The sequence below is a fragment of the Hyperolius riggenbachi genome, chromosome 10 (assembly GCF_040937935.1).
Source record: "Hyperolius riggenbachi isolate aHypRig1 chromosome 10, aHypRig1.pri, whole genome shotgun sequence".
NCBI lineage: Eukaryota > Metazoa > Chordata > Amphibia > Anura > Hyperoliidae > Hyperolius > Hyperolius riggenbachi.
The window spans coordinates 287,394,551-287,421,433 of NC_090655.1; the positions used below are offsets into that span (position 1 = coordinate 287,394,551).

Here is a 26,883-nt window from a genome sequence, read left to right on the forward strand (position 1 = left end):
TTAACAAACCGGACATGACCCAATTTTTATTTTATTAATTAATTAGTTATGTCCATGAAGTTCCTCTTCCAGCCCCTCCTCTGCCTCTCCTGTGTGTCCCTCCTCAGTGCCTCCTCTGCCTCTCCTGTGTGTCTCCCCTCACTGCCTCCTCTGCCTCTCCTGTGTGTCCCCCCTCACTGCCTCCTCTGCCTCTTCTGTGTGTCCCCCTCAGTGCCTCCTCTGCCTCTCCTGTGTGTCCCCCTCACTGCCTCCTCTGCCTCTCCTGTGTATCCCCCCCTCAGTGCCTCCTCTGCCTCTCCTGTGTGTCCCCTTCAGTGCCTCCACTGCCTCTCCTGTGTGTCCCCTTCACTGCCTCCTCTGCCTCTCCTGTGTGTCCCCTTCACTGCCTCCTCTGCCTCTCCTGTGTGTCCCCTTCACTGCCTCCTCTGCCTCTCCTGTGTGTCCCCTCACTGCCTCCTCTGCCTCTCCTGTGTGTCCCCTTCACTGCCTTCTCTGCCTCTCCTGTGTGTCCCCTTCACTGCCTCCTCTGCCTCTCCTGTGTGTCCCCTTCACTGCCTCTTCTGCCTCTCCTGTGTGTCCCCTTCACTGCCTCCTCTGCCTCTCCTGTGTGTCCCCTTCACTGCCTCCTCTGCCTCTCCTGTGTGTCCCCTTCACTGCCTTATCTGCCTCTCCTGTGTGTCCCCTTCACTGCCTCCTCTGCCTCTCCTGTGTGTCCCCTTCACTGCCTCCTCTGCCTCTCCTGTGTGTTCCCTTCACTGCCTCCTCTGCCTCGCCTGTGTGTCCCCTTCACTGCCTACTCTGCCTCTCCTGTGTGCCCCCTTCACTGCCTCCTCTGCCTCTCCTGTGTGCCCCCTTCACTGCCTCCTCTGCCTCTCCTGTGTGTCTTCTTCACTGCATCTCCTGTGTGTCCCCCTCAGTGCCTCCTCTGCCTTTCCTGTGTGTCCCCCCTCACTGCTTCCTCTGCCTCTCCTGTGTGTCCCCTTCGGTGCCTCCTCTGTCTCTCCTGTGTGTCCCCTCCAGTGCCTCCTCTGCCTCTCCTGTGTGTCCCCTTCACTGCCTCCTCTGCCTCTCCTGTGTGTCCCCTCCGGTTCCTCTGCCTCTCCTGTGTGTCCCCTCCAGTTCCTCCTCTATCTCCACCCCCCCACACACACACAGTTATTTCTGTGCCTGTGTGAGAGCCCCCTTCAGGACCTCCTGTGTGAATAGCAGGCATTCTACCCCCTGTAAGTCATTATCACCCAGGTTCTGCCATGAGAAGCTCTCAGGCTCGGTCACATTTGAGCTGGAACATAAATTTGCCTTCCCAAAACAGAAGGTATTTGTGATTATTCAGGTTGGAGTGAGCAAATGATGTCTCCCACAATGCATCACTGCAGAATATGCAAATCATCCCTTTGCTGTCCCTGAAAGCTAAAACAAGCTGACACATCATTGCATTCCAGCGGATCTGCGGGTGTGTTCAGCTTTCAGGGTCAACATACGGATGATTAGCATATTCAGCAGTGGTGCATTGTGGGACATCTCAAATGCTCTCTCCAACCTGAATAAGCACAAATACTTTCTGTGTTAAATGAACATTATCGAAGTTTACGTTTTTTCCAGACGCCCCTCAGGAGTTAGAAGGGACTTAGTAATGGTAGATAATGGTAGAAAAAAAAAAAGACATCCATCAGCTTATCAGACCTTGCATAGTGCTAGGACAGTGCAGTGGTGTCGGGTTCCCCTATACAGCTTATCAGACCTTGCATAGTGCTAGGACAGTGCAGTGGTGTCACGTTCCTCTATTCAGCTTATCAGACCTTGCATAGTGCTAGGACAGCGCAGTGGTGTCAGGTTCCTCTATTCAGCTTATCAGACCTTGCATAGTGCTAGGACAGTGCAGTGGTGACGGGTTCCTCTATTCAGCTCATCAGACCTTGTATAGTGCTAGGACAGTGCAGTGGTGACGGGTTCCTCTGTTCAGCTTATCAGACCTTGCATAGTGCTAGGACAGTGCAGTGGTGTCGGGTTCCTCTATTCAGCTTATCAGACCTTGCATAGTGCTAGGACAGTGCAGTGGTGTCGGGTTCCCCTATTCAGCTTATCAGACCTTGCATAGTGGTAGGACAGTGCAGTGGTGTCGGGTTCCTCTATTCAGCTTATCAGACCTTGCATAGTGCTAGGACAGTGCAGTGGTGTCGGGTTCCTCTATTCAGCTTATCAGACCTTGCATAGTGCTAGGACAGTGCAGTCGTGTCTGGTTCCTCTATTCAGCTTATCAGACCTTGCATAGTGCTAGGACAGTGCAGTGGTGACGGGTTCCTCTATTCAGCTTATCAGACCTCGCATAGTGCTGGGACAGTGCAGTGGTGTCGGGTTCCTCTAATCAGCTTATCAGGTGTTGCATAGTGCTAGGACTGTGCAGTGGTGTCGGGTTCCTCTATACAGCTTATCAGACCACTGCACTGTCCTAGCAATATGCAAGGTCTGATAAGCTGAATTTTCTTTTACTACCACTATCTGCCATTACTAGGTCCATTTTAACTCCTAAAGGGCTTCAGAAAAAAACGTAAACTTTGATAGTATTCCTTTAACCCTCTGGGCGATACAATTATATCGGCCAGGAGGTGGCGCAGCACTATTTTTTAAAATTTTTTATTTTTTAAATCATGTAGCGAGCCCAGGGCTCGCTACATGATAGCCACAGCGCAGCGGCATCCCCCCACCCACTCCGATCGCCTTCGGCGATCAGAGTAAGCAGGAAATCCCGTTCAGAACGGGATTTCCTGCTGGGCTTCCCCGGTCGCCATGGCGACGGGGCGGGATGACGTCACCGACGTCATGGACGACGTGACGTCGGAGGGAGTCCCGATCCACCCCTCAGCGCTGCCTGGCACTGATTGGCCAGGCTGCGCAAGGGGTCGGGGAGGGGGGGGGGGCTGCACGGCACGGCGAGCGGCGGCGGATCGGCAGCGATCAGAAGTTACACGCAGCTAGCAAAGTGCTAGCTGCGTGTAACAAAAAAAAATTATGCAAATCGGCCCACCAGGGCCTGAGAAATCCTCCTGCGCGATATACCCCGAGCTCAGCTCGGGATTATCGCTCAGGAGGTTAAGGAGCAACATTTTTGTCTTGCATAGCATTCTAGTAAGAGGGCTTGTTGGTCCTTTGTAGCCCCTTACACACTCCTGGGAGTTCTGGTTCCCCATGAGCTTGCTGGGCAATCTGTAAATGTGAGTTGGAGTAACAGGAGGACAGCGGATGTGATGTAACATGTGCTGTGACTTTCTGTCCTTGTCATGGCTATCCATGCCACGTGTGATTTCTGTCACTGCGATGGGCACAGCATACATCTCCACACTACTGATGGACGAACATCGCGAATTAATGTTCACGGACTATTCACAGACTTTTATGCAAATGTTTCCCAACAGAACGTTCGCGGAGACTCCATTGCCTTTCACACTATCCAAAAACCAGGGCAGCTGCATGGCGGAGGGGGAAAAATTGCAAAATTTACCTCCAAAATATGTATTTTACACAAAGGCTTTATTTAGAGGCAGAGGCTATAAACAGAACCAGAGACGAAGAAGAATTAGACTTATACATACCTGAGGCTTCCTCCAGCACCATAAGCCTGGATCGCTCCCACGCCGCCATCCTCCGCTGCCTCTGTCCACCGGTACCGGGTCCGTACTTTCAACCAGTCGAGCCAGACGACACAAGTGCAGTGCGCTCCCTCCGTACTGCTCAGGCGCATGCGTACAAAGCCGGAGGGAGCCCCTGCGCATGCGTACAACTGGTCACGTCCGATGGAAGTGACAGGACCCGGTACCGGCGATAGAGGCAGCGGAGGATGGTGGAGCAATCCAGGTTTATTGAGCTAGAGGAAGCCCAAAATATGTACAACACCTTTTTCCATTTTCAGGTATGCTTCGTCTCTGGTTCCCTTTAAATATTTGGCTTATACCTGCCTAATTTTTTTTAAGTACACAGCAATCACAAAATATGCTGCTTGTGCAGTGTGGGCCTAACACTGCACTACAAGCTCAACAGTGATGTGAAAGGCTTTGTGTGAGACAATGTCAGGTGACAATATTGTTACAGTACAATACGGTCACTCAACCACTATTTTTGCACAGTGACAGGCTGTAACAGCCACACACTACACTACACTATACTAAACAGGTGATGTAAATAAGCTGCACACCACAAACAACAACAAAATAACAGCAGGATCAGTCCTCAAAAGGACATTTGGGGTCCCTAGTTGGTGAACTGCAAAAAGCGGAACACCTATGGAAACGGCTACACAGCACTGAATAACACAGAACACTCTCAGCAAGCTATCTCTCTGTCCCCCAATCAGTAGCACAGCTCTCCGTACACTGACTGAAGGCACACAGCTACACAGCACTGAATAACACAGAACACTGTCAGCAAGCTATCTCTCTGTCCCTCACTCAGCAGCACAGCTCTCCCTACACTGACTGAAGGCACACAGCTACACAGCACTGAATAACACAGAACACTGTCAGCAAGCTATCTCTCTGTCCCTCAATCAGCAGCACAGCTCTCCCTACACTGACTCCAGGCACACAGCTACACAGCACTGAATAACACAGAACACTGTCAGCAAGCTATCTCTCTGTCCCTCAATCAGCAGCACAGCTCTCCCTACACTGACTGAAGGCACACAGCTACACAGCACTGGATTACACAGAACAATGTCAGCAAGCTATCTCTCTATCCCTCAATCAGCAGCACAGCTCTCCCTACACTGACTGAAGGCACACAGCTACACAGCACTGGATTACACAGAACAATGTCAGCAAGCTATCTCTCTGTCCCCCAATCAGCAGCACAGCTCTCCCTACACTGACTGAAGGCACACAGCTACACAGCACTGAATAACACAGAACACTGTCAGCAAGCTATATCTCTGTCCCTCAATCAGCAGCACAGCTCTCCCTACACTGACTGAAGGCACACAGCTACACAGCACTGAATAAAACAGAACAATGTTAGCAAGCTATCTCTCTGTCCCTCACTCAGCAGCACAGCTCTCCCTACACTGACTGAAGGCACACAGCTACACAGCACTGAATAACACAGAACACTGTCAGCAACCTATCTCTCTGTCCCTCACTCAGCAGCACAGCTCTCCCTACACTGACTCCAGGCACACAGCTACACAGCACTGAATAACACAGAGCACTGTCAGCAAGCTATCTCTCTGTCCCTCAATCAGCAGCACAGCTCTCCCTACACTGACTGAAGGCACACAGCTACACAGCACTGAATAACACAGAACACTGTCAGCAAGCTATCTCTCTGTTCCTCACTCAGCAGCACAGCTCTCCCTACACTGACTGAAGGCACACAGCTACACAGCACTGAATAACACAGAACACTGTCAGCAAGCTATCCCTCTGTCCCTCAATCAGCAGCACAGCTCTCGCTACACGGACTCCAGGCACACAGCTACACAGCACTGAATAACACAGAACACTGTCAGCAACCTATCTCTCTGTCCCTCACTCAGCAGCACAGCTCTCCCTACACTGACTCCAGGCACACAGCTACACAGCACTGAATAACACAGAGCACTGTCAGCAAGATATCTCTCTGTCCCTCAATCAGCAGCACAGCTCTCCCTACACTGACTCCAGGCACACAGCTACACTGCACTGAATAACACAGAGCACTGTCAGCAAGCTATCTCTCTGTCCCTCAATCAGCAGCACAGCTCTCCCTACACTGACTGAAGGCACACAGCTACACAGCACTGAATAAAACAGAACAATGTTAGCAAGCTATCTCTCTGTCCCTCACTCAGCAGCACAGCTCTCCCTACACTGACTGAAGGCACACAGCTACACAGCACTGAATAACACAGAACACTGTCAGCAAGCTATCCCTCTGTCCCTCAATCAGCAGCACAGCTCTCCCTACATGGACTCCAGGCACACAGCTACACAGCACTGAATAACACAGAACACTGTCAGCAACCTATCTCTCTGTCCCTCACTCAGCAGCACAGCTCTCCCTACACTGACTCCAGGCACACAGCTACACAGCACTGAATAACACAGAGCACTGTCAGCAAGCTATCTCTCTGTCCCTCAATCAGCAGCACAGCTCTCCCTACACTGACTCCAGGCACACAGCTACACTGCACTGAATAACACAGAGCACTGTCAGCAAGCTATCTCTCTGCCCCTCACTCAGCAGCACAGCTCTCCCTACACTGACTCCAGTCTGACTGTAAAATAGCTGCTGCCAGGTTCCTTTCTTTTACAGGCGTGTAGCCCATATGGTAAAAATGGTTAATTGGCTGTCCTGACTTGAAGTAGAAATAAAGGATGCAGGAGCCCTTTTGAAAAAAACAGCACTACAATTCTATCGGGCATCAAAATTTTACATTCTTGCCACTAATCAGGCTTCTTGAGGAGCAAAAATGTACCTTTTTTCTTGCTTTTCCTGGCTGTGTGGCTAAAGGGGGGAGGGAGGTTACTGATTAGGGGAAATTTAGGGTTAGGCACCACCTGGGGAGGGATCTGTGTGAGAGAAGGCCTGGTTTAGCCATAGTGAATATTACAGTACAGTAAATACTACAGATAGTTTACTATAAAAATCCAGTAGTAGAATATGGCTTATTTTAGCGATATTCTACTAGCAGCAATTCCCTGCGCCCTTTTTCCAGGCGTCTTTTTTCATGTATACAATCTCTCCCACCAGACCTGAGGTTGAAGGGTCAAAATATGGCACCATGTTAAAGTATGGGGCGAACGTGAACTTAGCATAAGGTTTGTGGTAAATACCAACGGCTAATGTTTGCTGTGAGCTGTCCACTGATGTGAACTGCAGAATATCACTAGTCAGAATATGCTTAGCACAGGATCCATTGACATGTCCATTTGCCGGTTGAAGGCTTAGTGAGAACAGAGCCTTATACACTCAGGAGATGGGAGGAGTCAGGCAGTGGGTGCAGGGTAGTAAAGCAAGCCTGACATACTGAGGTGATGGGAGGAGTCAGGCAGTGGGTGCAGGGCACTAAAGCAAGCCTGACATACTGAGGTGATGGGAGGAGTCAGGCAGTGGGTGCAGGGTAGTAAAGCAAGCCTGACATACGGAGGTGATGGGAGGAGTCGGGCAGTGAGTGCAGGGTAGTAAAGCAAGCCTGACATACTGAGGTGATGGGAGGAGTCAGGCAGTGGGTGCAGGGCACAAAAGGAAGCCTGACATACTGAGGTGATGGGAGGAGTCAGGCAGTAGGTGCAGGGCACTAAAGCAAGCCTGTCATACTGAGGTGATAGGAGGAGTCAGGCAGTGGGTGCAGGGTAGTAAAGCAAGCCTGACTTACTGAGTTGATGGGAGGAGTCAGGCAGTGGGTGCAGGGTAGTACAGCAAGCCTGACATACTGAGGTGATGGGAGGAGTCAGGCAGTGGGGGCAGGGTAGTAAAGCAAGCCTGACTTACTGAATTGATGGGAGGAGTCAGGCAGTGAGTGCAGGGTAGTAAAGCAAGCCTGACATACTGAGGTGATGGGAGGAGTCAGGCAGTGGGGGCAGGGTAGTAAAGCAAGCCTGACATACCGAGATGATGGAAGGAGTCAGGCAGTGGGGGCAGGGTAGTAAAGCAAGCCTGACTTACTGAGATGATGGGAGGAGTCAGGCAGTGGTTGCAGGGTAGTAAAGCAAGCCTGACATACTGAGGTGATGGGAGGAGTCAGGCAGTGGGGGCAGGGTAGTAAAGCAAGCCAGAAATACTGAGGTGATGGGAGGAGTCAGGCAGTGAGTGCAGGGTAGGAAAGCAAGCCTGACATACTGAGATGATGGAAGGAGTCAGGCAGTGGGTGCAGGGTAGTAAAGCAAGCCTGACTTACTGAGTTGATGGGAGGAGTCAGGGAGTGGGTGCAGGGTAGGAAAGCAAGCCTGACTTACTGAGTTGATGGGAGGAGTCAGGCAGTGAGTGCAGGGTAGGAAAGCAAGCCTGACACACTGAGGTGATGGGAGGAGTCAGGCAGTGGGTGCAGGGTAGTAAAGCAATCCTGATATACTGAGGTGATGGGAGGAGTCTGGCAGTGGGTGCAGGGTAGTAAAGCAAGCCTGATATACTGAGGTGATGGGAGGAGTCAGGCAGTGGGTGCAGGGTAGTAAAGCAAGCCTAGCATACTGAGGTGATGGGAGGAGTCAGGCAGTGGGGGCAGGGTACTAGAGCAAGCCTGACATATTGAGGTAATGGGAGGAGTCAGGCAGTGGGTGCAGGGCACTAAAGCAAGCCTGGCATACTGAGGTGATGGGAGGAGTCAGGCAGTGGGTGCAGGGTAGTAAAGCAAGCCTGACATACTGAGGTGATGGGAGGTGTCAGGCAGTGGGTGCAGGGTAGTAAAGCAAGCCTGACATACTGAGGTGATGGGAGGAGTCAGGCAGTGGGTACAGGGCAGTAAAGCAAGCCTGACATACTGAGGTGATGGGAGGAGTCAGGCAGTGGGTGCAGGGTAGTAAAGCAAGCCTGACATACTGAGGTGATGGGAGGAGTCAGGCAGTGGGTGCAGGGTAGTAAAGCAAGCCTGACATACCAAGGTGATGGGAGGAGTCAGGCAGTGGGTGCAGGGTAGTAAAGCAAGCCTAGCATACTGAGGTGATGGGAGGAGTCAGGCAGTGGGTGCAGGGTAGTAAAGCAAGCCTGACATACTGAGGTGATGGGAGGAGTCAGGCAGTGGGGGCAGGGTAGTAAAGCAAGCCTGACATACCAAGGTGATGGGAGGAGTCAGGCAGTGGGTGCAGGGTAGTAAAGCAAGCCTAGCATACTGAGGTGATGGGAGGAGTCAGGCAGTGGGTGCAGGGTAGTAAAGCAAGCCTGACATGCTGAGGTGATGGGAGAGTCAGGCAGTGGGGGCAGGGTACTAGAGCAAGCCTGACATATTGAGGTGATGGGAGGAGTCAGGCAGTGGGTGCAGGGCACTAAAGCAAGCCAGACATACTGAGATGATGGGAGGAGTCAGGCAGTGGGCGGGCACTAAAGCAAGCCTGACATACTGAGGTGATGGGAGGAGTCAGGCAGTGGGGGCAGGGTACTAGAGCAAGCCTGACATATTGAGGTAATGGGAGGAGTCAGGCAGTGGGTGCAGGGCAGTAAAGCAAGCCTGACATACCGAGGTGATGGGAGGAGTCAGGCAGTGGGGGCAGGGTAGTAAAGCAAGCCTGACATACTGAGGTGATGGGAGGAGTCAGGCAGTGGGTGCAGGGTAGTAAAGCAAGCCTGACATACAGAGGTGATGGGAGGAGTCAGGCAGTGGGTGCAGGGCAGTAAAGCAAGCCTGACATACCGAGGTGATGGGAGGAGTCAGGCAGTGGGTGCAGGGTAGTAAAGCAAGCCTGACATACTGAGGTGATGGGAGGAGTCAGGCAGTGGGGGCAGGGTAGTAAAGCAAGCCTGACATACTGAGGTGATGGGAGGAGTCAGGCAGTGGGTGCATGGTAGTAAAGCAAGCCTGACATACAGAGGTGATGGGAGGAGTCAGGCAGTGGGTGCGGGGCAGTAAAGCAAGCCTGACATACCGAGGTGATGGGAGGAGTCAGGCAGTGGGAGCAGGGCACTAAAGCAAGCCTGACATACTGAGGTGATGGGAGGAGTCAGGCAATGGGTGCAGGGTAGTAAAGCAAGCCTGTCAGCCATTTCACACTGGTGGCTGCTTCTTCCGAGGCTGCATTGCTTTATAGCCATACTTGTGGGTGTGTAAACCCAGCGCTGCATACTCACCTACAGATGATGTCAGCATACTCCGCCTCTGGGTGTAAGGCTGTGCGCCTCAGTTGTGTCAGACACAGGAAGAGCTGAGACGCAGGCAATTCTCCATAGATCTAAGCAACCAGAGATCACACTAAGGTGGCTGAACAATGACATAAGGGCATCAGCACTGGAACTAAATTAGCAGAAATGTAACATTATTAGGTTATTCAGTGCTGCTGACACCAGCAAGCGGCCCTTGCTACAGTGTCAGAGGAAAGGAGGGCAGCCCAGTGTGAGAGAATAAAGAGACCTTTCCCTTCCCCAGGGTGTCTGTACTGCTATTGTTAGTAAGCTATCACCCAACACGGTCATGTATGGTAGTTATAGATGGCAAAAATCTAACATGAGCACATAGCATAACCCCTAATATGGCCAGTCTGTGATCAGCGACATAACAGCAATACAGATACACATTTATTCTATATACACTGCTGATTACTCACCTGTTCTGCCCTCTGTAACATTGTCCTCCTCTTTACTTGTCCTCATCATGTCACCCTCCTCCATAGACTGCTGATCACTCCTCACATACGTCTCTTCTTCCTCCTCTTTACTTGTCCTCATCATGTCACCCTCCTGCATAGACTGCCGATCACTCCTCACATACGTCTCTTCTTCCTCTTTACTTGTCCTCATCATGTCACCCTCCTCCATAGACTGCTGATCACTCCTCACATACGTCTCTTCTTCTTCCTCTTTACATGTCCTCATCATGTCACCCTCCTCCATAGACTGCTGATCACTCCTCACATATGTCTCTTCTTCTTCCTCTTTACTTGTCCTCATCATGTCACCCTCCTCCATAGACTGCTGATCACTCCTCACATACGTCTCTTCTTCTTCCTCTTTACATGTCCTCATCATGTCACCCTCCTCCATAGACTGCTGATCACTCCTCACATATGTCTCTTCTTCTTCCTCTTTACTTGTCCTCATCATGTCACCCTTCTCCATAGACTGCTGATCACTCCTCACATACATCTCTTCTTCTTCCTCTTTACTTGTCCTCATCATGTCACCCGCCTCCATAGACAGCTGATCACTCCTCACATATGTCTCTTCATCTTCCTCTTTACTTGTCCTCATCATGTCACCCTCCTCCATAGACTGCTGATCACTCCTCACATATGTCTCTTCATCTTCCTCTTTACTTGTCCTCATCATGTCACCCTCCTCCACAGACTGCTGATCACTCCTCACATATGTTTCTTCTTCCTCTTTACATGTCCTCATCATGTCACCCTCCTCCATAGACTGCTGATCACTCCTCACATATGTCTCTTCTTCTTCCTCTTTACTTGTCCTCATCATGTCACCCTCCTCCATAGACTGCTGATCACTCCTCACATATGTCTCTTCTTCCTCTTTACTTGTCCTCATGTCACCCTCCACCATAGACTGCTGATCACTCCTCACATATGTTTCTTCTTCCTCTTTACATGTCCTCATCATGTCACCCTCCTCCACAGATTTCTGATCACTCCTCACATAAGTCTCTTCTTCTTCCTCTTTACTTGTCCTCATCATGTCACCCTCCTCCCTAGACTGCTGATCACTCCTCACATACATCTCTTCTTCTTCCTCTTTACATGTCCTCATCAGGTCACCCTCCTCCATAAACTGCTGATCACTCCTCACATATGTCTCTTCTTCTTCCTCTTTAATTGTCCTCATCATGTCACCCTCCTCCATAGACTGCTGATCACTCCTCACATACGTCTCCTCTTCTTCCTCTTTACTTGTCCTCATCATGTCACCCTCCTCCACAGACTGCTGATCACTCCTCACATATGTTTCTTCTTCTTCCTCTTTAATTGTCCTCATCATGTCACCCTCCTCCATAGACTGCTGATCACTTCTCACATACGTCTCCTCTTCTTCCTCTTTACTTGTCCTCATCATGTCACCCTCCTCCATAGACTGCTGATCACTCCTCACATATGTCTCTTCTTCTTCCTCTTTAATCACATCATTTCCTTGTATAAGTTCTCCATCCTAAGTGCACAAAGTGAGAGATAATGTAAAATGTAAAACACAGATAACAGCATACTCAGGAGAAAAGAATGTATCATGGTTTGGAGTCTCTGGGGAACCTCAGCCCCACCTACCTGATAATGGTGGGGGATGGTGTGATCTTCCTGTAGACAATCCTGGGAATAAAGAGGACCTGTACATCTCTCTGGTGGGTCTCTGTTACTGGATACATCTGTAGGAAACGCACACACTGACTGAATACATTGTCTCTATGTGTTTATTAGATGATATTTGTGAGTGGGGGGGGGGGGGGATCTTGGTCTGCACTCTTCTTTACAAAACATGAAAGTCTCCTCTTACCGGTTGATGTGAAGGGAGACATATTCTCCATCATGGTGTCCTTGTAGAGGTCCTTGTGTCCTTCTATATACTGGCACCCCTCAATGGAGGAACAGAAAGCGACATCCTGACACCCTTCAGGAACCTGACACATACAATGATACAGTCACCACCCAGACACACCCCTTGCTTTTACTGCATAATATCCCATAATTCCCAGCACCGCTCACCTCTCCTATCAGCAGCTCCATCATCTTCCTGGTGACTTCCAGAATCTTCTCCTTATTGCGTCTTCCAGAGTGAGGTGGGGGCACTGTGATGGTCACGTGATCACCAGACTTTACTGGAGGAAAACTCTGTATAGAAAGACCAACAATAATGTCACATGATCTCCCAGAATCCTCCTCACCTCCCCAGTCAGCTGTGTAAGGGCCGGGAAAAGGTTTCCCAGCACTAGAGGTGGAGAGTTCAAAGTGCCCCCCTCCGGTTGTGTAGTCCCCCCTCCCCCCAGTGTAGGTAGCAGATGGAGCCCCAGTATTACAGGAAAACTCATTTATAAAAATATTTAAATCAAACCTCTGAGGGATGTTCATAAATGATTTCTCCTATGTGGGTGGGGAGTGGCAGCATTAAAGTTACTTAGAAGAAGACAGCAGCGCTAAACCTGCACATTAACCTCCCCAGCGGTATGGACAGAAATGTCCATCCATAAAAACATGTTATGAACAGTATAAACGTGCATACACATCAAAACTCTCCTGCACTGTATACTAGACCCTTGCTTGACACATTTTGGCAAGTTACAGGAAAAAAAAAAAGTTTTAAAAATACATTTTATCACTTTTTGCAAAGAAATCCTGGGAAAATTGAACGCCGGGGAGGTTAATCAAAAAATCCAATTTAGTGGCCATGCTGTGGGTTTTCAGCAGTACCGATATATAAGGCAGCATGGTGGCGTAGTAGTTAGCTGTCTCGCCTTGCATCACTGGGTCCCCAATCACAGCCAAGGCACTATCTGCATGGAGTTTGTATGTGCTCCCCATGTCTGTGTGGGTTTCCTCCATGCACTCCGGTTTCCTCCCTCATGCCAAAAACAACAATTCAACTGTCTCCCCCCTAAATTGCCCCCAGACTATGATACATACATAGACTACAGACATATGTCTCTGGTAGGGATTAGATAGTAAGCACCTCTGAGGGACATGACAATATGTACTCTGTACAGCGCTGCGGAAAATGTCGGCACTATATAAATAGTAAATAATAATAAGACAGCTCAAATGTAGTGGTGGGTTTAGTAAATGCAGCACCGTTCAATATCCGTCCAGTGTACCTGCAATAAACAGGCTCAAGATAGCGCATTTACATGGAACTTAATTGCCACCTCCAACCACCGTGTCTTTCAATATTACAAAACCTTGCTGAGCTCTGTGATTGTGAGCAAACCTTGCACCCCCCTTATACACAATGCTCAGCAGATATACAGCCAGTCAGGTGTTACAGCATCTACTTGTACCCAAACTGGACTGCAGGCTGGTGAAGATCACCTCAGAAAATCAGAGACACACTCAGAAGCATCCAGAGTTTGCCAGCATGTAAAAGTATGTATGGTCATCAGGCCTGGTCTCCTGCAGTATGTGTGGTCATCAGGCATGGTCTCCAGCAGTATGTGTGGTCATCAGGCCTGGTCTCCTGCAGCATCATACATTACCCTGCAGTGTGTGTGGCCATCAGGTCTGGTCTCCTGCAGTATGTGTGGTCATCAGGCCTGGTCTCCTGCAGTATGTGTGGTCATCAAGCCTGGTCTCCTGCAGTATGTGTGGTCATCAAGCCTGGTCTCCTGCAGTGTGTGTGGTCATCAGGCCTGGTCTCCTGCAGCACCATACATTACCCTGCAGCATGTGTGGTCATCAGGCCCGGTCTCCTGCAGTATGTGTGGTCATCAGGCCTGGTCTCCTGCAGCATCATACATTGCCCTGCAGCATGTGTGGTCATCAGGCCTTGTCTCCTGCAGCATCATACATTACCCTGCAGAATGTGTGGTCATCAGTCCTGGTCTCCTGCAGCATCATACATTACCCTGCAGTATGTGTGGTCATCAGGCTCGGTCTCCTGCAGTATGTGTGGTCATCAGGCCTGGTCTCCTGCAGCATCATACCTTACCCTGCAGTATGTGTGGTCATCAGGCCTGGTCTCTTGCAGCGCCATACCTTACCCTGCAGAACGTGTGATCATCAGGCCCGGTCTCCTGCAGTATGTGTGGTCATCAGGCCTTGTCTCTGCAGCGTCATATATTACCCTGCAGTATGTGAGGTCATCAGAACTGGTCTCCTGCAGTATGTGTGGTAATCAGGCCTGGTCTCTTGCAGCATCATACATTACCCTGCAGTATGTGTGGTCATCAGGCCTGGTCTCTTGCAGCATCATACATTACCCTGCAGTATGTAAGGTCATCAGGCCTGGTCTCTTGCAGCGTCATACATTACCCAGCAGTATATGTGGCCATCAGGCCTGGTCTCTGCAGCGTCATACATTACCCAGCAGTGTATGCGGCCATTAGGCCTGGTCTCTGCAGCATCATACATTACCCTGCAGTATGTGTGGTCATCAGGCCTGGTCTCCTGCAGCATTCCACATTAACCTGCAGAATATGTGGCCATCAGGCCTGGTCTCCTGCAGTATGTGTGGTATTCAGGCCTGGTCTCCTGCAGTATGTGCGGTCATCAGGCCTGACCTCCTGCAGCATCATACATTAACCTGCAGTATGTGTGGTCATCAGGCCTGGTCTCCTGCAGCATCATACATTACCCTGCAGTATGTGTGGTCATCAGGCCTGGTCTCCTGCAGCATCATATATTACCCTGCAGTATGTGTGGTCATCAGGCCTGGTCTCCTGCAGCGTCATATATTACCCTGCAGTATGTGAGGTCATCAGGCCTGGTCTCCTGCATCGTCATACGTGGTCATCAGGCCTGGTCTCTGCGGCGTCATATATTACCCTGCAGTATGTGTGGTCATCAGGCCTGGTCTCCTGCAGTATATGTGGTCATCAGGCCTGGTCTCCTGCAGTATGTGTGGCCATCAGGCCTGGTCTCCTGCAGCATCATACATTAACCTGCAGTATGTGTGGTCATCAGGCCTGGTCTCCTGCAGCGTCATATTACCCTGCAGTATGTGAGGTCATCAGGCCTGGTCTCCCGCATCGTCATACGTTACCCAGCAGTATATATGGCCATCAGGCCTGGTCTCCTGCAGCGTCATACATTAACCTGCAGTATGTGTGGTCATCAGGCCTGGTCTCTGCAGCATCATATATTACCCTGCAGTATGTGTGGTCATCAGGCCTGGTCGTGTTTTAACCTGTAAAGGGCAGATATCACACTACATTCTTAAATGTATGGAATAAAGCACTTTAAAATGTCCGGCGTGTGTACACATCGATCAGGTAATGTAAGGGTTAGGCCCGCGTCACACTGACAGACGAAACGTTGTGTTTTCAGCACTGCAAACAACTGCAAAGAGCATTAGTAATAACCTCAGGGGAGCCAATCATTGTTTTTACTAGTTGTCACCCTCAAGACATAAATGTTAGTCTTCTCTGTGGTAATATTTGTGTGGTGGTGTGTAGTGGTCGCCGTGCTTGTGCGCACGTTCACGGGAGTGCAGGCGATGGCGGTTATCCAGCCCCTATACGCAGGTCAGGTGGCAGATGGGTTAATAGTATCTGCAATAACCACTTTATAAATATAGGCCCTGCCTGTGAGGCCTTATACGGGGCAGTAGTGGATACTAGATGCCAGTAGTGCTTCTGGACTCTCAGCTGTTTTATTTGTTTGGAAACTGAGTGTCACTTCATGCAGGTCAGGTGACTGATGGGTTTATACTATCTACAACTATCACGTCACAATATAGGCCCTATAGGGGGGGCAGTAGTGGATACTAGAGGATAGTGGTGGTGAAGGATTATTGGGTTATCTATTATTATTATTTATATAGTGCCGACATCTTCTGCAGCGCTGTACAGAGTATATTGCCTTGTCACTAACTGTCCCTCGGAGGAGCTCTCAATCTAATCCTACCATAGTCATATGTCTATGTATGTATCATCTAGTGCATGTATCATAGCCTAGGGACATTTTTTTAGGGGGAAGCCAATTAACGTATCTTTATGTTTTTGGGATGTGAGAGGAAACCGGAGTGCCTGGAGGAAACCCACACAGACACAGGGAGAACATATAAACTCCTTGCAGATGTTGACCTGACTGGGATTCAAACTAGGGACCCAGCACTGCAAGGTGAGAGTGCTAACCACTACGCCACGGTGCTGGTAGTCGGTGCACTACTAGGACCAGCAGACCGGTTTCCAATGGCCAACGTGTGCACTGGACACAGGGACTGCAATATAACAATAGCAATAAAACCAATAAAACAGCACTTATGAGGGCTATTATGCAAGGTACTGTACCACCAGCAGCAGTGTGCACACCTGTGCCCAACAGCTAAAGTCACTGCACTGGACAGTCAGACACACAGAACTGCAATATAACAATAGCAAGAAAACCAATGTATCAGCCTTTATAAGGGCTGTTGGGTGTTCAGGACGCTGTACTAGCAGCAAGAAACTCCACTGGGGACACAGAACAGAGGACTATCTGACCTCTGAGGGAAACACATGCATACTTGGAGGAGAGAGCTACTACCAGGAACCAATGCAGACAGCAAGAAACAGCTATGGCAAGACAGTAAATAAAAGTGGGAAAGCCCTGTTGAGCCTGTGCCGGAGCCTCGGCCTATACATAATGAATGAGAGAACCAGGGGTGACTCTCTTGGGAGATTTACTATGAAATCCCACACGGGAAGCATTGTGGTGGACTATGTCATCCCAGACACAGACCCCATAAACATCATAGTCACCCCTGAAACACACCTGTCAGACCACATCCCATTACTGCTGTACCTGAAATCCACCGATAAACCAACCACACAGCAGCCTCACTAGACCGGTCTCTACAAGCTGCCACCACCCTTCAAATGGCCCAAACAGTCTGCCACCGAATACACCAACATGACCAACACTGCCAAAATCCAAGAACTGCTGACAAACTTTCATACCAACCTATATGACCCAAACCAACAGGGTGTCAGCCAAGCAGTGAAGGACTTCAGTAACATCTTATATACCATGGCAGTACTCACTGGCCTCAAGCAGACCAACATCCAAGATCCACAAATAAACAGTCCCAAAAATGTTGTGACAGTGAATGCAAGACTCTCTGTAACTCTCTAAGGACAGCCTCTAACCAAAAGCACCGAGACCCCGACAACCGGGACCTAAGGGAAGCCCACAACCACCTACAGAGGCAATACAAAGACACCCTCAGAGGCAAAAATCAGAGCCACATCTCCCACAAACTCCAACAGCTGGAGGACTCCCCCCTCCAGGACAACTCATTCTGGGAGACCTGGAACCATATTGGCAAAAAGCCCCAGAATAGTCCTCTTCATATCCAAAATGGCCACATCTGGCTCCACTACTTCAGGGACCTCTACAGAGACATCCCAGGAAATGCCCAAACCCCGGAACAGAAACAGCTGCAGAACTGAAGGACATGGAGGAGACAATCAAGGACTTCCAAACCCTCTGGATGCACCAATCACGGTGCAGGAAATAAGAGAAAGGATAAAGATGATAAAATGTTTGGCTGTGGTCACACTAGGGACGGTGCTGTCCGCTTTGCACAGCACATTGCTCTGTGCGCTTTGCTAGGTACAGCCTTTTCCATTGTTTCTAATGTAACAAGTTCACATCTATGCGCTTTGCTACTGTCTGAGAAACGTAGCATTGCTTGCATTTCTGTGCATTGTGCTGTAAAGCGCAGAGCGAGGCAAGTGAATGGGTGCGCTATTTAAGCGCATATAAGCGTATGCAGTTTCACCCCTAATTAAAAAAAAAAATTGAAAAGAAAACAAATCTTTATTGACAACCGCTACATCAAATAAGCACACATGCTGAAAAAAGTAGCCCTGCACTTACTCACCTCCCCGGAATCCAGCGCTGCAATTTTCCCTCCGTTCACCAGGGTGGCGCTGAAACCCTGTAGTGAGATTGCCATCTGTCGTCATGACAATGACCTACGATCTCACCAGAGGGATGCCTCCAAGGTCAGGAAGGAGAGTGGCTCCCGGCATCTGGATCCCGGAGGAGGTGAGTTGAAATGCCTGCTGCATGCAATACTCTGCACAGAGCTCCCGGCAGCTACCACAAGACAGGCTCGGGGTTACCAATCTGAGCTGTGGTTTTCCACCCAAAGCCTGACTCAGGGTTACCGCTAAGGAGGTTATACCTCATCCTAAGTGCAAAGCCCTCATAACAACCATCCACAAGAATAGGGACCAATATGATCCAGCTAACTACAGAGGAATCCGTGTCAGGAGCACACTGGGGAAACTGTTCAACAGCCTCATCAATAAAAGGCTCCTCTCCTTCCTCACACAGCAGGACGTACTCAGCAAAAGCCAAGCCGGGTTCATGCCAAACCACCGCACCACCGACCACATCCACACACTGCCCAGCCTCATCAAGACCCATGTCCACTGCTCACACGGCAAATACACCACACCACCGACCACATCTACACACTGCCCAGCCTCATCAAGACCCATGTCCACAGCTCACACGGCAAATACACCGCACCACCGACCACCTCTACACACTGCACTGCCTCATCATACCCATGTCCACAGCTCACACGGCAAATACACCGCACCACCGACCACATCTACACACTGCCCAGCCTCATCATACCCATGTCCACTGCTCACACGGCAAATACACCACACCACCGACCACATCTACACACTGCCCAGCACCATCATACCCATGTCCACAGCTCACACGGCAAATACACCACACCACCGACCACATCTACACACTGCACAGCCCCATCAAGACCCATGTCCACTGCTCACACGGCAAATACACTGCGCCACCGACCACATCTACACACTGCACAGCCTCATCATACCCATGTCCACTGCTCACACGGCAAATACACCACACCACCGACCACATCTACACACTGCACAGCCCCATCAAGACCCATGTCCACAGCTCACACGGCAAATACACCGCACCACCGACCACATCTCCACACTGTACAGCCTCATCAAGACCCATGTCCACTGCTCACACGGCAAATACACCGCACCACCGACCACATCTCCACACTGTACAGCCTCATCAAGACCCATGTCCACTGCTCACACGGCAAATACACTGCACCACCGACCACATCTCCACACTGCACAGCCTCATCATATCCATGTCCACTGCTCACATGGCAAATACAGCGCACCACCGACCTCATCTCCACACTGTACAGCACCATCAACACCCATGTCCACAGCTTACACAGCAAAATATATGCTTGCTTTGTGGATTTAAAAATGGCATTTGACTATGTGTGGCACCCAGGCCTTTTCCTAAAACTCCTAGAGAGTGGAAAAGGAGGAAAACCTATGATGTCATTAAGAGTTTAGAAACCAGAAATCAATGCAGTGTGAAAATGGACGGGAAGAGAAGCGCGTTCTTCAAGCAGCATGAAGGAGTCAGGCAGGGCTGCAGTCTAAGCCCAACACTCATATACATTAACTGGCTGTAGATCTGGAGTCCTCCCAGCTCTAGGCCTCCTCCTGCATGACCGTGAGGTGAAGTTCCTGCTGTATGCAGATGACCTCCTGCTGCTCTCCCCAACAGAGAGGGGCCTACAGGATAGCCTGGCAGTACTGGAGAGTTTCTGCACCACATGGACACTGTCCATCAACCCGAAGAAGACAAAAGTGATGGTGTTCCAGAGGAAAAATGTAAATAAAACGTCCACCTCCTCATTTATATTAAATGGCTGCCCACTGGTGACCACCAACAGCTACACCTACCTGGGGCTGTAGATTTACCAATCAGGGAGCTTTAAACCAGCAGTAGAGGACCTGAAGGAAAAAGCCTGCAGAGCGTTTTATGCCATCAGAAGGCAACTGTACCACCTAAAACCACCGGTGAGAGTCTGGGTGAAGATATTCAACAGCCTCATTACCCCAATCCTGCTCTATAGCAGTGAGGTACCCTGACCAATCAAAATGGGACTCCAGCCCAACAGAAATCTTCCATCTAGAGTTCTGCAAGTATCTTCTCCAAGTCCATCGCAGCACTTCAAACTCAGCCCGGGCAGAGTAAGGCAGAATGCCACTATGGCTGACTATCCAGCAGAGGGGGCTCTCATACTGGCCGTGCATATACAGAGCAGCAGCTCCAGCACTTACTATCGTAAAGCCTCACTGAGCCAGGGAGCCGAGGCCATACCACTATGGCTGACTATCCAGCAGAGGGCACTCTCATACTGGGCACACCTACCACCAGCACCTTCCACCATAAAGCCTCACTGAGCCCGGGAGCCGAGGCCATACCACTATGGCTGACTATCCAGCAGAGGGCACTCTCATACTGGGCACAAATACCACCAGCACCTTCCACCATAAAGCCTCACTGAGCCAGGGAGCCGAGGCCATACCACTATGGCTGACTATCCAGCAGAGGGCGCTCTCATACTGGGCAAATATACCACCGGCACTTTCCACCATAAAGCCTCACTGAACCAGGGAGCCGAGGCCATACCACTATGGCTGACTATCCAGCAGAGGGCACTCTCATACTGGGCACAAATACCACCAGCACCTTCCACCATAAAGCCTCACTGAGCCAGGGAGCCAAGGCCATACCACTATGCTGGCTATCCAGCAGAGGGCGCTCTCATACTGGGCACACATACCACCAGCACCTTCCACCATAAAGCCTCACTGAGCCAGGGAGCCGAGGCCATACCACTATGGCTGACTATCCAGCAGAGGGCACTCTCATACTGAGCACACATACCACCAGCACCTTCCACCATAAAGCCTCACTGAGCCAGGGAGCCAAGGCCATACCACTATGGTTGAGTATCCAGCAGAGAGCACTCTCATACAGGGCACACATACCACCAGCACCTTCCACCATAAAGCCTTACTGAGCCAGGGAGCCGAGGCCATACCACTATGGCTGACTATCCAGCAGAGGGCGCTCTCATACTGGGCACACATACCACCAGCACCTTCCAACATAAAGCCTTACTGAGCCAGGGAGCCAAGGCCATACCACTATGGCTGACTATCCAGCAGAGGGCGCTCTCATACTGGGCACACATACCACCAGCACCTTCCACCATAAAGCCTCACTGAGCCAGGGAGCCGAGGCCATACCACTATGGCTGACTATCCAGCAGAGGGCACTCTCATACTGAGCACACATACCACCAGCACCTTCCACCATAAAGCCTCACTGAGCCAGGGAGCCAAGGCCATACCACTATGGTTGAGTATCCAGCAGAGAGCACTCTCATACAGGGCACACATACCACCAGCACCTTCCACCATAAAGCCTTACTGAGCCAGGGAGCCGAGGCCATACCACTATGGCTGACTATCCAGCAGAGGGCGCTCTCATACTGGGCACACATACCACCAGCACCTTCCAACATAAAGCCTTACTGAGCCAGGGAGCCAAGGCCATACCACTATGGCTGACTATCCAGCAGAGGGCGCTCTCATACTGGGCACACATACCACCAGCACCTTCCACCATAAAGCCTCACTGAGCCAGGGAGCCGAGGCCATACCACTATGGCTGACTATCCAGCAGAGGGCGCTCTCATACTGGGCACATATACCACCAGCACCTTCCACCACAAAGCTTAACTGAGCCTGGGAGCCGAGGCCATACCACTATGCTGACTATCCAACAGAGGGCACTCTCATACTGGGCACACATACCACCAGCACCTTCCACCATAAAGCCTCACTGAGCCAGGGAGCCGAGACCATACCACTATGGCTGACTATCCAACAGAGGGCACTCTCATACTGGGCACACATACCACCAGCACCTTCCACCATAAAGCCTTACTGAGCCAGGGAGCCAAGACCATACCACTATGCTGACTATCCAGCAGAGGGCACTCTCATACTGGGCACACATACCACCAGCACTTTCCACCATAAAGCCTCACTGAGCCAGGGAGCCGAGGCCATACCACTGTGCTGATTATCCAGCAGATGGCACTCTCATACTGGGCACACATACCACCAGCACCTTCCACCATAAAGCCTCGCTGAGCCAGGGAGCCAAGGCCCTACCACTATGGCTGACTATCCAGCAGAGGGCACTCTCATACTGGGCACACATACCACCAGCACCTTCCACCATAAAGCCTTACTGAGCCAGGGAGCCAAGGCCCTACCACTATGGCTGACTATCCAGCAGAGGGCACTCTCATACTGGGCACACATACCACCAGCACCTTCCACCATAAAGCCTTACTGAGCCAGGGAGCCAAGGCCATACCACTATGGCTGACTATCCAGCAGAGGGCACTCTCATACTGGGCACACCTACCACCAGCACCTTCCACCATAAAGCCTTACTGAGCCAGGGAGCCGAGGCCATACCACTATGGCTGACTATCCAACAGAGGGCACTCTCATACTGGACACACATACCACCAGCACCTTCCACTATAAAGCCTTACTGAGCCAGGGAGCCAAGGCCATACCACTATGGCTGACTATCCAGCAGAGGGCACTCTCATACTGGGCACACATACCACCAGCACCTTCCACCATAAAGCCTCACTGAGCCAGGGAGCCGAGGCCATACCACTATGGCTGACTATCCAGCAGATGGCACTCTCATACTGGGCACACATACCACCAGCACCTTCCACCATAAAGCCTCACTGAGCCAGGGAGCCGAGGCCATACCACTATGGCTGACTATCCAACAGAGGGCACTCTCATACTGGGCACACATACCACCAGCACTTTACACCATAAAGCCTCACTGAGCCAGGGAGCCGAGGCCATACCACTGTGCTGATTATCCAGCAGAGGGCGCTCTCATACTGGGCACACCTACCACCAGCACCTTCCACCATAAAGCCTTACTGAGCCAGGGAGCCGAGGCCATACCACTATGCTGACTATCCAGCAGAGGGCACTCTCATACTGGGCACACATACCACCATAAAGCCTCACTGAGCCAGGGAGCCGAGGCCATACCACTATGCTGACTATCCAGCAGAGGGCACTCTCATACTGGGCACACATACCACCAGCACCTTCCACCATAAAGCCTTACTGAGCCAGGGAGCCAAGACCATACCACTATGGCTGACTATCCAGCAGAGGGCACTCTCATACTGGGCACACCTACCACCAGCACCTTCCAACATAAAGCCTCACTGAGGCGTACATTTGAATTCGGCGCTGGTAGACTTGGGCGCAGGATCCAGCTGTTATATGGCTGGTCCTGCTTCTGCACAAGTCCGGGCCGTTTTAATTACTATTCCCCCTCCAGGCCGCCATGGATAGTGGGGGGATGAAATAATTCGGCTTCCAGCGATTGCTGGAGGCCGAATTATTGTGTTTTTTAAGCAACTTCGGCTCTGTCTTCGACCTTCCTCACTGAGCGCCGCTATAGACTGATTCCCATTATAGTCTATGGCGGCGCTGGCTGCGCCCAAAGCTAGCAGCGCTGAAACGCACTGCTCCGTCACTGAGCCAGGGAGCCGAGGCCATATCACTATGCTGACTATCCAGCAGAGGGCGCTTTCATACTGGGCACATATAATGAGCAGCAGCTCCAGCACTTACCACCATAAAGCCTCACTGAGCCAGGGGGCGAGGCCATACTATGCGCTCTGAAACAAAGCGTCAGCAGCCAGCCCAGCCAAGACCACCAACACAGCCTAACAAAAGCACAAATAAAAGGGACTATAAAAAGCTGTAAGGAACGATATATAGAGGAATGGAGAAGTGACATAAAGAACTCCCATAAACTCACCATCTACCAATTACTGCAGAGGGAGAACACAATGGCCCTGTATCAGGGAAGGCTACACCCCAAAGACAGACAGACCCCGAGTCGAGTCTGTACCGTCTGAGTGCCCACAGCCTGGAGATAGAGACAGGGCGGCACACAGACATAGAAGCCCCGGGAGGAGAGACAGTGCAGACAATGTGACCAGGGGGTCCTGGAGGATGAGGCCCACTTCCTGCTACACTGCAGCAAATATACACCTGTGAGGACCGCCCACTTCCAGAGACTCTCCGCCCACATCCTGATTTTACCTCCACAGATGAGGAGAGGAAACGCTACATCCTACTGGGAAAGAGGCAACAACCATGCAAATAGCTGCCCCACCTGCCACCAACTGAGAGCAATATGATACCCTAATAACTGTACACCCCTTATACTGCCCCCTATACCCTCCTCGCCCCTATGGACTATATACCCCAGCCACCTATACTGTCCCTTATATTCTCCACACACTTATGGACTGTATACCCCAACCCCCTATACCCTTCCCTTAATACCACAACCACTCTCCCCCCATGCTAATGCTATTGTTTTGCTTTAGCATTGCTAAGTGTATTTGGTATTTGGTCCTACCAATAAAGCATATTTGGACTTGGAATACCAGATCAGCCCCCAGTATTAGGTACCCCCCTCCCCAAGTTAGATACCCAGATCAGCCCCCAGTATTAGGTAGCCTCCTCCTCAAGTTAGCCAGAGGAGTCCCCTCCCCCCCCCTTCCCAGCATATGGCAGTGACTCTCCTCAGTTTAGCTGGCCTGATGAGCCCCCAGTATAAGGCAACCCCTCCCCATGTTAGATAATCAGATCACCTGATGGGAGCAGCAGCAAGGGGGGGGGGGGGGGCTTTTCTAGTGAGACATTCCTCGGGGTATCAGAGAACATTTACACATTGGAGATTAATACACCTCATTACCCCTTTCCAGGACTTAAATGCACCCAAGCAGCATTCTAGTGTCCCCATACTGTGCCCCCGTCTCCTAATAGTGTGCCCCAGCTTCATATTGTCTCCCATACTGTGCCCCAGCTTCCTATTGTCCCCCATACTGTGTCCCAGCTTCATATAGTCCCCCATAGTGTGTCCCAGCCTCCTAGTGTCCCCCATAGTGTGCCCCAGCTTCTCAGCACCCCTCGTAGTGTGTCCCAGCTTCCCAGCACCCCTCATAGTGTGTCCCAGCTTCCTAGTGTCCCCATACTGTGCCCCAGCCTCCTAATAGTGTGCCTCCGCTTCCTATTGTCCCCCATACTGTGTCGCAGCTTCCTAGTGTCCCCCATAGTGTGCCCCAGCCTTCTAGTGTCCACCATAGTGTGTCCCAGCTTCCTAGTGTCCCCCATAGTGTCCCAGCCTCCTAGTGTCCCCATAGTGTGTCCCAGCTTCCCAGCACCCCTCATAGTGTGTCCCAGCTTCCTAGTGTCCCCCATAGTGTGCCCCAGCTTTCCAGTGCCCCTCAGTGTGTCCCAGCTCCCCAGTGTCTCCCATAGTGTGCCCCAGCTTCCCAGCACCCCTCATAGTGGGTCCCAGCTTCCCAGCGCCCCTCATAGTGTGTCTCAGCTTCCCAGTGTCCCTCATAGTGTGTCCCAGCTTCCCAGTGTCCCCCATAGTGTGCCCCAGCTTCCCAGCACCCCTCATAGTGTGTCCCAGCTTCCCAGCACCCCTCATAGTGTGTCCCAGCTTCCCAGCACCCCTCATAGTGTGTCCCAGCTTCCCAGCACCCCTCATAGTGTGTCCCAGCATCCCAATAGTGTCTTAGCTTCACAGTGTCCCCAATCCAATCTCCCCAGTGCCCCTCACAGTATGTTCCACCTTCCAGTGCCCCTCATAGTGTGCCCCAGCTTCATATTGTCCCCCATATTGTGTCCCAGCTTCCCTGTATCCCCCATAGTGTGTCCAAGCCCCCCAGTATCCCCCATAGTGTGTCCCAGCTTCCCAGTGTCCCCCATAGCATGTCCCAGCTTCCTAGTGTCCTCCATAGTGTGTCCCAGCTTCCCAGTGTCCTCCATAGTGTGTCCCAGCTTCCCAGTGCCCCTCATAGTGTCTCCAAGCTTCCCAGCCTCCTTATAGTGTGTCCCAGCTTCCCAGTGTCCCCCAGCTTTTTAGTGTCCCCTAAACTGTCCCCAGGGTTAGGGAACACCCCTCCCCAGTTTAGGGAGACAGAGAGAAGTTGCTGCAAGCCTGTGACGTGGCCGAGTTCCCGATGTTATGAGGAGCAATACTACAAACTCTGCTCGCGACTCTGTATCGGCCAGGCCAGGGGGGAACTCATAGGGAGGGAGCATGGGTGCGCCCTCAGGGGCTAGTGCCTTCCCCACCTCAGCCCAGAACTGGTTGTGTACTTTATTACTAAAGATAAGAGACACCCAGAATCCTCCTCACCTCTCCAGTCAGCTGTGTTATATTACTAGAGATAAGAATGATGTCATGTGACCTCCCAGAATCCCCCTCACCTCTCCAGTCACCTGTGTGTTATATTACTAGAGATAAGAATGATGTCATGTGACCTCTCAGAATCCTCCTCACCTCTTCAGTCACCCGTGTGTTAAAATACTAGAGATAAGAATGATGTCATGTGACCTCCCAGAATCCCCCTCACCTCTCCAGTCACCTGTGTGTTATTATACTAGAGATAAGAGTGATGTCATGTGACCTCCCAGAATCCTCCTCACCTCTCCAGTCAGCTGTGTTATATTACTAGAGATAAGAGTGATGTCATGTGACCTCCCAGAATCCCCCTCACCTCTCCAGTCAGCAGGCAGATGATCTCCAGGGTGAGGTTGAATATCCTCTCAGTCATGTGACTCTGGCCCTCCTCCATCCTCAGTAAGGTGGTCAT

The 26,883-nt window shown here is 51.1% G+C and overlaps 1 protein-coding gene across 1 annotated transcript; it reads right to left on the reverse strand.

Moving 5' to 3' along the window:
* Positions 1-1,428: 1,428 nt before the first annotated feature.
* LOC137537279 (trichohyalin-like) lies at positions 1,429-26,883 on the reverse strand. The gene is made up of 7 exons (XM_068259360.1): positions 26,788-26,883; positions 12,321-12,446; positions 12,112-12,235; positions 11,886-11,983; positions 10,678-11,772; positions 9,748-9,848; positions 1,429-1,540 (listed from the first exon to the last, which is right to left on the reverse strand). Exons 1-7 carry the CDS (start codon positions 26,881-26,883, stop codon positions 1,429-1,431), a joined length of 1,752 nt encoding a protein of 583 aa, XP_068115461.1.

What these genes read in the sequence shown, in the direction of transcription:
- LOC137537279 (XM_068259360.1), bottom strand. Translation starts at nt 26,883, where the DNA reads ATGACCACCTTACTGAGGATGGAGGAGGGCCAGAGTCACATGACTGAG. An exon ending in TGGAGCTGCTGATAGGAGAG is followed by an intron (nt 12,236 to 12,320) that starts GTGAGCGGTGCT and finishes TGTATGTGTCAG; the next exon opens with GTTCCTGAAGGGTGTCAGGA. An exon ending in TATGCTGACATCATCTGTAG is followed by an intron (nt 1,541 to 9,747) that starts GTGAGTATGCAG and finishes GTGCTTATTCAG; the next exon opens with GTTGGAGAGAGCATTTGAGA.